Here is a 12202-nt window from a genome sequence, read left to right as displayed (position 1 = left end):
CTTCCTGACTTTTACAACCTCTTAGCACTTACTTCAGATCCATGCTCCAAGTTACCCCAGAGCCAAAAGAAACCCTAAACATGGGTTCAGACTTTCTTCTTTGTAAACTGTTTTTTCAACATTATTTTATAAGATGGCTGATCATATACATAAAAACGCTTTAAAAAACCCAAAATACTCACGAAAACAACATGACTAGAAACAGTGCTGTAATGAGGTGAGATTAGAGGAAAAATGGTCTGTACGTGTTCAAGACAAATTAAATAGTGACCTGTTGCCCAGTGACTGCTTTTTTGCGGGATAATAAATGAACAAATGCAAATGTTCCTATTGTTTTTTCATGAGGGATTGCCCCCCTCACCCCCCGCCCCCCCCCCCCCCAAAAGGAGTTCTGACCTTAAACATTTTAAACTTTCTGGTCATTAAGGCTTTTTAGGCATAAGGTAAAAGCTGAGGAGTTAAAACAATTTTGTTAAGCGTGTGTGCTAGAGAATAAATTTGCTTTAGCTGAACATTTGTGTGGTCCTATGAAAGACTTAGCTAAGGCTTTTGAGAAAAAGCTTTCCTACATTTTTATCAACAAGGTAAAGAACGTAAAGGAGACAGAGACAGATGATTCTGAAAACATAATTAGAGGACTCAGTCTTACTAGAGGGATGAAAATTTTGCAATGGAACTAACCAGGAATCTGTTTTTTCCTACACATAGGGCACACTGGCCATGTATGCTTAATACGTGTGTATGTTTATGCATTTCATACAGTTACTTAAAAAATTGCCCACATATAACTTTATAGTTAGAATAAACATAAATTTTTTTCTTCTTTTGCTACATGAAAGAGTGTGGAATATGTAAATTTATAAAACATTCTCCCTACATCAAGAACTGCAGCTCCAACTACGCAAGCCAAAGGGCTTCCTCCAAATGTGTTAAAATGAAGGTTTTGAGCCAAGGAACTTGCAATCTCTAAAAGAAAAAGAACAACATTGATTACTCTAACTGTTGCATTATGTTTGGTAACAGTACTTATCTGCTTTAACTTAGCTGTTAAATCTGCTGTGCTTCAGCACTGATTCTACTGGAGACAAAAAAATAAGAAGATGTAACTTTTTCCACCAAGTAGTCCGTGCAAAACATTTCCCAAAACTATAGTGTCTAGCAGATGTGAAAAACACTTTTTAAAAGAAGTCACACTTTTAACATATGCTGTCCGTTGTCCCCTTAAACTGACATCTACAAATTTTCTTCACTAGATTCAGCCAGTCATTCGTGTGAATCAAGCAGCTGGCTAACATGCTGCCTTAGGTACTCAGAGTACATTGATCAGTAAACTGGTGAATTCAGTGAGGATTTCCAGGATCTACAACCAGCTCCACCACTGACTTACAAGAACATCCCTGCTTCAGTTATACAACTAACCCCTTTTAAATAAAGCTTTACACTGGTATAGCACAGAACTTGGTAAAACAAGTGAGTAATAAGAATCCAATTAATTTGTCCAAAGATTTGAGACAAAGATTATTAATAAAGCTCAGCTGCTTAAACACACTTCTCTCCAGTAAGTAGTTATTGTAGAGTGTATTTTGCAATTCTTCTATTTAATCCTTAGCAGAACAGAACACATACCTTTTGTTGTAACAACAGCTGCCATTGGAAAGCCATTACCAATTCCTTTTGCCAAAGTAACAATGTCCGGGACTATATCATGTGTTTGAAATCCCCAGAAATGGCTGCCTGTCCGTCCAAATCCTGTCTGTACCTTTCAAAAGAAAAATCGAGAGAAATCCCCATCACCTTCCCACGTTGTACAATATGTTTTTTTTTCTTGTCTACTGTTACGGATTTGCATTAAACTGCAACTACATCTGGAGTCAATTTGTATTAGGATCCTTATTCATATGGCTTTGCACAAAATATTATTATTATTATTATTACAATAACTGCGTTTTTCTTTTGTATATACAAGAGAGAACATGTCACCACATCTTAGGCATGGTGAGATGCACAAATAAGCTGCAGCTTCCATTTCAAAATGGAGAGGAAATACAGCTGGTTATTGCATTTCAAAACTGCAGCCCATGACTGCTGATTTCAACTACGGGAATGCTCAATATATGTATCAACATCACTCTGAAGCATTTGCCACTATTCCAAAATAGCTTTAGCTAAGCAAATTCTATTTATAAAATGTATTTGCAGAGGTACAGTGATGAAGGTATTGCCTTCTAGAGTTTATCTATGCCAAAACACTGCCAAAAGATCTGGCATTTATTAGCTGCTTATTTGCAAAAACGTACTGCTCTCAAAAGGTAAGGACTGAAGTCTCCTACAAACATTACCTGTGTCTAAAATCAGAATACCACATAGCGGAATAAAGACAGTAAAAAATGGGAGGGAAATATGCAGTGTGTTAAATTTAAGCTACAAAATATATAGCATTTCATTTAGATTATTTCCAGGCTTCCAGCTTGTGTTCACTTGGACTCCTTTAAGACTCTTTCAGAGGTACCCCAAACTCCAGAGCTTTTTTGTAAAAAAAACCAAAAACAAACAAAAAAAACTCACTTCATCTGAAATGCAAACGCCCCCTCTTTCCCGTACTAGCCGATAAGCTTCCTTTAAGAAACTTCTTGGGTACTGAACAGCTCCATTAACACCCTGCCAAGACAAAACAGACAATGTCTTCAGGAACAGACAAGGAAACAGGAGTTCCACTGTATGACTCTCCTACAATAAGAAAAAAATGCCAGCAACCCTCAGGGAATAGCAAGACAATTGTCTCAAGTTTCTGGCTTCAGCAATGAAACTGCTCCAGAAAGTTCCTGCTCAGGTCACCCACTCCCATTCCAAGGGCAGTTTGCTCTTCCATTAGTTGTGCTGGTGTAAACGTTTATGATGCCATACTGTAAACTGTATCAGCGTAAGGATCGATTAAAGATAAACTGCCAAAATAAGTACCTTGAAAGCCTAAACACTGAGAAACCCAGAAACTATGTTCAATGACAAAGTTAACCAAAGAATTCGTGTCCTTTCTTTGGTTAATTTGTTTAAAAAACCTGTTTCTCAATTTCTGTTCACCTTGCCATTTTTCATTTGAGTCACAAATTCCACTCTGCGCCTGAACTGCAACAGCTTCTTAAGACTAAAGCATATAAAGGCTTAGAAAACAGCATCAGAGGAGGACAGCTCCAGTTTCCTCTGTAGTCACAAATTCGCACGTATTTTTTCTTCCCTCTACTGTTCCCAGACTATATTCTCCATTCTTCCTATTTAAGAACCACATATACAGCAGTTCTGAAACTTGGGTGAAGCATCAAGAGAATGAATCTTGTGGCCACCACTTGCTGGCCAGCTGCTAAAAATGTAGTGGACAATGTGGCCGGGAAGAAGTGGAAGAGGGATTACGTTAAAGTTTACAGAAATAGTAAAGAGAAAAGCAACATGCAGTTTGGAAGGAGATATTAGAAACTGAACAATGGCATGCTCCATACTCCTTATTTAAATACAGAAGAAGTGTGTATGTTTAATCATATTTCTTCATGAGCAAAATTCCAGCTCCATTGAATCGGTGAAAAAAGCTGAAATTTTAAGACATTGCATCCATTCTTTTAAATATTTAAGGTGTTTAAGGCATTAAAAATAATAAAAATCAGAAGAAATCTATGTTTAGGATGTAGCTAAAGAATATCAGGTTTGGGTGTTTCACACTATTTATGCTATTACACCTGAGAAATGGCAAGCTACTTACTTGAATTGGTTCAGCGATAAATCCAGCTAATGCCTTTGGCACCGAGGTATTCAGAGTATCTTTGAACTGTTCAATGTACTGGTCATTTGCATGACATACACCTGTTTACAGGGGAAATAGTTTAAAGGAATTTTCCTTAAAATGACACAAAACTAGCTTCAAAGCATGAAATTACACATCTAAGCAACAAGTATTATCTGACTGCATGGTAAGTATCACCTCTCAAATACACAATAAAAGGCTAAACATTAAAGAGGAGAGTCCCTTGTTTTTTCTTAAACCATTTATACTCTAAGAAATGCCAACTCCAAAACAGCAAGGCAAAGCTGCCAGACGATAAGATGTTGCACACTATACAAATCTGTATACAAAGCTGTAGGTTAGAGAAAGAGTTTGTGGATCACCTACATCAGCAGAAGGAATAAGCAGACACTTTCTCAGTGGTTAATAACACCAGCATAAGACATAAGGAATCGTTAGGTTAGTGCAGGTATGAGGATTCTGGAGAATACAGCTTCATATCAGTCTACACTGAAATAAAGAACGGAACAATTAGTATAGCTAATGTTTTACTAGGGAGGGCATTCACTCCCCATTCACTAGGGAGGGCAGAGCTAAAAAGAAAATCTTGTTATGTTAGTCAATAAAAATACTAAAGAGTGCCTGTTGAAACAGTGGCAAAAGGTTATTGTAATTGCTATTAACAGGGGAGCAGTAGAGGAACTTTCCCACTGTGATGTGTATGGAATGTTTTGCCTCATATAAGACTTTTTGCATATCACTGGCTTCAGGTTGTCCTTTCTATTCATATTATTCCAAAACAAAAGCTGGAGAGCTGTCAAAACTTCAGAAACAACAGAAAACACCAATCGCATTTCTGTTCTTCCAGAAGCGCTAAACTGAGTTCCACACCTTCCAGAGTTGATCGTGACAAATGCTGGAAACAAAGGCTGGGATTTTAAGAAGAAATCTGAGAACACGAGGTGTCAGCCTGCCCAAAATTTTTCTCCGTGGGAAGCAGGTGCCTGAGCTTTTCTGCAATACTTTCTTTCATTGCCCTTGCAAATCCTAACCAGTGATCTACCTTTCTTGAGGAGGTAAATATGACCTATTTCCACAACCCTCTAGTGTTCTCAAATCTAAAAGCCAAATACTTTTTGTCATTGACCAACCTTCCAAACAGCTGCATTTTCGAACAGTTTGCACTGGAGAATCTCTACAATAGCTGCCTCCCCACGGACCACGAAAAACATCTGGTAACATTGTCTGTCAAGGATAAGAGAAATAGCTACAGATTTGATGACACCTTCCTAAGAGATGTTTTGATCATAGTTGGGGATGACTAATGAAAAAAACTAAAAAAAGTCTCTTACAGTCAAAGGGCATACCTAATTCAAGCAACTCGTCTGAAGTACACTTGTGCAAGAATACTGAACTTCCTCCTCGAGGAATGGTAGAACAGAGTTTTGGATCCAAGAAGTTTAGACTATTCCAGCAATAGTCACTCAACTGATGATTTCCTTTGTTTTGTCCTTTAAGTTAGTCAGCAGTTTTGGTTATCTAAGTGTAATAGTAACATTTTTAAAGTGGCCGGTAGTACTTTAGTAATCCGAAGTATGATAAAAATCTGCAAAATACAGGTAGGCAGCCAGATCTAGTAGAGTAATTACAGGCTGGAAATTGGGAACTCCAGCCTTCTCATCCTGACTGCTAATGAAACACCTCATGACTCCAGGCAACTCATTTATTGAGCCAGGTTGGGAGGCTGCTATAAAGGAGCCTTCCTACAGCCAGCGCTGTGGTTGAGCTATCACCACTACAGCTCAGAGTAAACAATGACAACTTCTAGCAGACAGAAAGTCATTCCCACCTGCTCAAGGGCAGGGAGATAACATATTGCCGTTTATTTCCTGTGGATCTCCTTAACAACTATGTCTCCTGTTCCACTGAGATGAGGGACACAGGTTTTTGTCATTCCAGGGGAGGATCTACTTCAGACCAGCTGAAAGCAGCTTTGCACAGATTTGCCAAAACAAACTTGAGAAAAGTGGTTCTGAGCATTATCATTTTGCACGTTACATAGACTTCCATGCAAGCACAAAGCACGACTAAAGCATTGTAAATGATGACCACTCATGTTATGGCTGCCCCGACTCCAAATTAGCATAAGTAACAGAGAAGAAAAGGGAACTCTGGCTTTTGTGCTTGCACAGCAGGAACAGCTACACTGCAGTTTAGTTAGTGACCATAAAGTACTCTGAGGATAGAAAACATACCAGTTATTGAAATATTCAAATAAACTGTTAGTTACCCAGATTATTTAAAAAAAAGTAAAAATCTCACTGTTGAACAGCCAAAGCCGTTGGCAACACCATGCTTATAAAGACCAATAGATGTCAATCCTAGTGCGTAAGGGCTGCCTCCGTGGTACGCTCCTCTGTGCAAACAAACAAAGCACATGAACATCACTCATTTCCAAGAAGAAGCTGTAGTGATACCAATTCTGAGAAGGCATGCTTCTGAGCTACAAATTGCTGGGGGAAATATACATTGTTACACTTAAAACAAGAAGATCCCTATTGCCCTTTTTCGCTCTGGTTTTGGAAGATCCATGACCGCCCATCTGCATTGGTTTCCTGAAATTTCAAATGTTACAATTGTGAGGTAATGTTTGCAAGAGAATGATGATTGGAACCAACAGCAATTCAGGCAGTGCCTGGTGAGTTCTCCTGTAGCACCTGAGCCCTAAAGAGCAAATATCTCTGTTCTTTGAATCTTGGGAACTGTTCCTCTCTCCAACAGATGCTGCTAATCATTGAACTATGTGGTGGTTTGCTGCCAGTTTTATACATAAATCAAAAGTTCATTAATAAGAATATACAAGCTAGGTGGGTACCCAATGTTCTGCTGAAGAGAATAACAGAAAAATACAGCTCTTCACAACAAGGCCTTTTATCCTAATACTTGAGGCCACCTGGGATGCACGGTAAAGAGAACTGCTTAAACTGGTGCTTACATAGCACTCACCCCTGCACCACCACTGTCGTTAAGCCAGAAGAGCTGTTTGTGTACCTGTGCAGTGAACTATGGTTCATAGATCTGGCAGAAGAATAAGGCCGCAAGACAAACAAACAAACAAACCAAAAAGCCCTTCTGCCAGGTTAGCTTTCAGCCAGAGCAGCTCCCTGCGGTGGTTCACTGCACTGCTGTTCCAGAGGTACCTTTGTATGGCCACGCAGCGGGGCACTGCAGGGGTGGAATGAGGGAAGAAAGTAGCAATTGCTGACCCTGAACGAAGATCAACCAACACACACCCTGAACCAGAGACTAGACCCTTTTCCAAGAAACAAAAGCAAAAGTTGCAAGTTGTGTTTTGTATGCAAACTAGTCTTAATATACTGTATCAAATCATCAACTCCTGTTTTACTCCTCTTTGTCAAATAAAATAATTTTATAGCATTCTCCTCAGCAGATCTGGGGTTAAAGAGTTCTCTATTTCCTGGTTTAGGCATAGAGACTGATCACAAACACAAATGAGTTTTGTAAAGATCTATCACCATTACCTGAAAGAAATGATGTCAAAGTTCCGAGTATATAGCCTTGCCATGAACATAGCCAAATCGTTGGCTTCTGACCCACTGTTGGTTAGATAAACCACCTATGGGAGAATGCTTAGGATCAGTACAGAGCACAACCACCACCTTCTTGTTCCATATCAGACCACTTCACTTAGTAAGATTATGAACTATAACCTATCACTACCACAAGGTGACTTCACCATAATAAACTCAGTGTTGCCCATATGCTACAGATGAGAACTGAGATCAAGCTGATCTACCCAGGGGAAGTGCAGAAAATCTTTAAGAGTTGGAGTCTTCAGGTTTTCCTAAAATAAAACAGTGATTCAAAGAAAAATGAAAGTGTCTGGGTCAAAGTGAGCATGACGGAACAGAAATAACCTTCACATAGGTAAAAAGGGCTGTATGGTGTCCCTGCATGTTAGTTACTAGGAGTGATGTACACAGAGACAACTGTGGAATAGAAGAGGTAAGCAGAGCTTGCTTATCAGGAGCAAATGAGAATTACAGGGATATCCTGAATAGAAGTTCTGATATTTGAAAACAGCTCAAATTCTAGTGTCACCACTGTTAAAGTTAATTTTCAGAAGTGACTGAGATACTCCACTGCTTAAACTATGCAGATAACTTACATATTTCATTTTTTTTTAAGATTGCGATAGCTTCACACTCTTCTACTAACCTAATTTCATTTTATGACCAGTTTAGTTTACCTGAAAGCAAACACAATAATTTTTGTACTCTTTCTGGGAATATGAAAGATGATATTTATGTGATTTTTTTTAATTTAAATGTCAGTAAAGCTCACTACACAAAGTACTACCAAATACTTTTCAGTGCTAATTTTCACTAGGATCAAGCAAATTAAGGCTGGCAACGTATAAGAATAGTCAACAACATCTTGGTTCCTTCACTAATTTTCAAGCCGGCAATGCCCCTTCCCAGTGACAACTGGAAGGAGAGAACAAACAGAACAGGAGTTTGGGATATTATGATTGTCTGCATCTGAGTCTAAAGAAAAGGCCTTGACCGTCATCATGCTCTATTTATCTGACAGTCTGTCATCCCCGTACAGGTGTTTTCTCCACAGGTATTGTGGATCTCATTTATTTAATAAATATTTTTATACTAAATATTTCTTATAAACAGACACCCCTTTCACCAGCCTCTGCTCCTGTCAGAGGCAAAGTACCTTAAGTGGTTCTGGAAGAAGAGAAGTCAGCTTTTCAGCGTACTCTTGGATTGACGGGTGCATGTAGATATTAGTGGTATGCCACAGGCGAGCAAGCTGTTTCTGGGTAGCCATAGTTACCTTCCTGCATTTGGCACAAGGGACAAAGGGACTCAATTCAGGACACGTGTGCACACATACATGCACACACCTACCTGCAACTAATTCTGAAAATGCAGTCACTGTACTATTTGTCAGAGGGATAAACAAATAGAAAAATGAACTATTAAAAATTTAGTGGAAATTGACCTTAATATAAGACATACACGACCATTTAGTGAATTATATTCTGGTTTTAGTATCACAGTGCCACAGATTAACAAAGAACCAAACCAACATTGCTATCTCTTCCTGATTTTATAGTATAAATCAAACTTACGGGTGACAGTGACCAACACTGACAGTGACGATTCCAGCAAAGAGATCAAGGTATCTTTGTCCTTTATAATCAAACAACCACTGCATATGTCCTTGGTGCAGCAGCAAGGGCTTCTTGTAATACATTCGCAGTGAAGGAGAAACATTTTGTTCACGGATCTTCTTCATACGTTCATATGGATAGGACTGAGCGGAATAAAAAAAGTCAGGATCCATTTATGCTTTCTAAAGAACCATACTAATGGAGCTGTAGTAGATCACACAGATTACACAGCTGTACCGCAGTTACTCACAGAACTAAGATTTTAACAAATTCTGGAACATAGAGGGTTCTACAAACCTCTGAAATGCAGTTTTTGAAATAAGACTGCTGTTCTGCACTTACCTCTTCCTTAAGGTTTTTCAAGTCAACAATTTAGCCATAAGTTATAGAATTGTCACACAGGTATATCTATAGGTTATATCCTGGTTGTAACATAATCGGGTTTTGCCCAAACAAGCAAATTTTATAATCATATTTAATACACTGGCTACAGCAGATGAGCCTATCACTCAGATCTAGTAATGCAGTCTCACTTAAATTCGGTGTAACATGTATGACTTACTTCATATTTTTCAGGTACAAAATCACAAGGAGGCATTTTTGCTTGTGTGGAGACAGAGCTTTTCCATTTCTGCTGCCTAAAGGCAACTACAAGATAATAAGAGAATTATCAAACACTTACCCAAGCACACATCTGAAAGAGTTTGTCAGGAAGCTTGTTCACACACTACAAAGCTATGGTCAAAGCAAGGGTTTTTTTTTTTTGTCTGAGAGAATTCCTTGGGGGGAAAAAGTAATTAAGTAGCATATCTTTGTAAAGGCAAAATATATGTAAAACAAAAAAAGCACCCTTCTCTCTTATCAGCTAAAACTCAGCTTTCAGTTTCACATGGACTTTTATTTTGACAGAAGACACAAAAAAAAAAATCGGTTTCTAATACAAATTCTTATCTGGAACTGCGAGAGCAGGAATCCTCTTCAAGGGCATGAGCCAGGAGCCCAGGGTGACCGCAGCACAGGCGGCCCTCTCAGGGACCGAGGTACAGTCCCAACAGACCCGAACAAGGCGGGCAAGGCAGAGTGCACTGACAATGCCCCACATGGGTGGAGGAGATGAATCGGGTCCAGGGTCCACCAGGGAGCCCAGCCAGGAGCAGCCACAGATGAGGCCAGAGACAGGGTTAGAGACAAGGCTACATCGGTCCAAGGTCCGTCCAGGAGGCAGGGCCAGAGGCTGGACTGGCGGCGGGGCGATACCCATGGCACGGCGGCGGCAGGGACTGAAGGCTCAGGGCTGAGGTGAGACATGGCATGGGCAGAGGCCCCAGGTGAGGCTGCGCAGGGCCCCGACAACTCTCCCTGCACCTTCTGTTCTCCTCCCGACACCCACAAAACATCGCACCTTGCTTACTGGAGGTGTAATTCAGCAGTTATCAGAAAAAGTTATCATTTAAATACATTCTCTTTCCACATCCCTAATGTTATCTGCTAAGAACGACACATTTATTTTTAAGTGTCTAAGGTTTTAAACAGCCAAAACACATTAAAATGTAAATGAACAGAGAATAGTCTCCTGAAATAAACTACACTGTCACTTCCCTTACAACCACTTACGAGCACTAACGAAGTCATCATCTACAAGAGCCGAGATTCAAAAAATATTAATTAAAAACTCGAAGTTGGGGGAGTTCTGCCCCGGACCTCTTTCGAGGGGATCTACAGCGACTCTGAGAGCGCTTCTTCCCTCGCCGCGTACAAACGTAACGCTGCAACCAACAGTCCCCATGGCGCGGGCTGTGGGGGGACAGGCTGCCCCCCCCCCCCCCCCCCCCCCCGGCCTCCCCCTCCCCCTCCAAGGCGGCCATCCCAGGCCTGCGGGGCCCCGGGCTCGGCGCACAGCAGCTGCCTCAGCAGAGCCCGCCGAAGCGAGCCCCCGCGGCGGGACGAGACACCTCAGCCCCTCACGGCCCCGGGGCGGGAGTGCCCGCCCCGGGCTGCCCCCGTCCCGTCGGGACTCGGAAGGCCGCTCCGTTCAGGCCGCGGCAGAGCCGAGCCACCTCCCCTCACGGCGCCTTACCGCTCCCGAGCCGGCGGCTGAGCCCCCCCGCCATCTCGGCTGGTGTCGGGGCAGCGCCGGGGGGAGGTGGCGCGAAGCCGCCCCTCGCCCCGCCCACGGGAGCGGCCGTGAGGGGCTGTCGAGGCACACCGTGCCTAAGTCTGTCCCACCTAGAGTGGTTTTCTGTGCGTTAGTTGAAGAAGTGGTCGTGAGGGTGTGTGTTTTGTCCTTACAGAGCAGCGGTAATTCGGGGGAGCGCTGGCCACCCTTCAGAGGGCTCCCAGGGCTGGCCGGGGCAGGCTGTGCTCAGCCGAGGCATCCGCGGGCGTGGGACAGACCAGCGAAACCGCCACATCAGGAAGAAAGGCAGAAGGAGGTGTTCTCTTTAAATGCAGCCCAGTGATAAGGAGAAAGTGGAAGATGTTAGAGGGATAATCGACCAGCCATTTCTTCCTATTTTTTTGCTTCATCGGTGAAGAGTACAACGTAGCACTGCCTACAAGCATGGGAAAAGCAGGAAGCTCTCTGTTGCTTTCCTCCATTACCTTCCAGTTCCTCGTAATACTAAAAGTAGTATGATTTTTGATGGTGTTGCTTAGTGGTAATTGTCATACACTGTAACCTGGCACAATTGCCAGTGAAAGGTATTTCACAACGACGTTGGTGATCCTGGCTGTTCCTAAGGCAGGAGGCTGACTACTTCCTTCACCTACCATGTGGTGCAGCTCCAGTTTTGCAGGAAAACTGCCTGATCTTGCTGCAACAGGTCATAGATTTGTACCTTCCACTAACCAGGGCAGTGCTTACATACCTTAGGACTCCCAAACGCTCAACCTTTCTCAAACTTTACTAGTTTGAAATCCCTGAATTTCAGTGATAAAGACAATTTTCACCAACAAAAATAGCCACAGAGTATAAAAGTTGTGATGTGGTGCATGAGCCATCTGTGTTAACTGTTTTAGTTGCTCAGTGCATGCAAAGAGGGTTAAACACGTCTGTCATGGGTCCTTCTACATGCAGAACAGTGGGAACCTATCCTACAGACTGTGCTGGATGTCTGGCTTTTCCTTTTTATATGTTGTATGGTGGATTTGTTACATTCCATGAAGAAAGCGAGATTTTGTGAATTTTATTCAAGAACTTTTATTAAATTGAAATGTGAACACCA

The 12202-nt window shown here is 41.6% G+C and overlaps 1 protein-coding gene and 1 long non-coding RNA gene across 4 annotated transcripts in view; one reads left to right on the top strand and one right to left on the bottom strand.

Annotated features, from left to right (window-relative positions):
- AGXT2 (alanine--glyoxylate aminotransferase 2) overlaps positions 1–11162 on the bottom strand; it is a 17729-nt gene extending 6567 nt beyond the window's left edge. The window contains exons 1-12 of one of the 3 annotated variants that reach the window (XM_075079170.1): positions 11056–11132; positions 9920–10272; positions 9541–9626; positions 8937–9121; positions 8519–8642; positions 7312–7406; positions 6092–6185; positions 4921–5014; positions 3749–3849; positions 2566–2658; positions 1627–1759; positions 878–966 (exon numbers count right to left, since the gene is read on the bottom strand). In XM_075079170.1, the coding sequence (XP_074935271.1) occupies positions 878–966; positions 1627–1759; positions 2566–2658; positions 3749–3849; positions 4921–5014; positions 6092–6185; positions 7312–7406; positions 8519–8642; positions 8937–9121; positions 9541–9576 (1044 nt within the window). In that variant the 5' untranslated portion in view covers positions 9577–9626; positions 9920–10272; positions 11056–11132. Of the gene's footprint in view, positions 1–877; positions 967–1626; positions 1760–2565; positions 2659–3748; positions 3850–4920; positions 5015–6091; positions 6186–7311; positions 7407–8518; positions 8643–8936; positions 9122–9540; positions 9627–9660; positions 9869–9919; positions 10273–11055 lie in introns of those variants that run through there. The other 2 variants (XM_075079169.1, XM_075079171.1) reach the window with 2 other exon arrangements.
- Positions 9830–12202, top strand: LOC142050502 (uncharacterized). Its single transcript, XR_012658047.1, has 2 exons — positions 9830–10277; positions 11270–12202. It is a non-coding gene; the product is annotated as an uncharacterized LOC142050502 (long non-coding RNA).

This window comes from Phalacrocorax aristotelis, chromosome Z, assembly GCF_949628215.1.
Source record: "Phalacrocorax aristotelis chromosome Z, bGulAri2.1, whole genome shotgun sequence".
In the NCBI taxonomy this organism is placed as follows: Eukaryota; Metazoa; Chordata; class Aves; order Suliformes; family Phalacrocoracidae; genus Phalacrocorax; species Phalacrocorax aristotelis.
The sequence above is the reverse complement of the archived record's forward strand: the minus strand, read 5'-3'. Positions and strand labels throughout refer to the sequence as shown.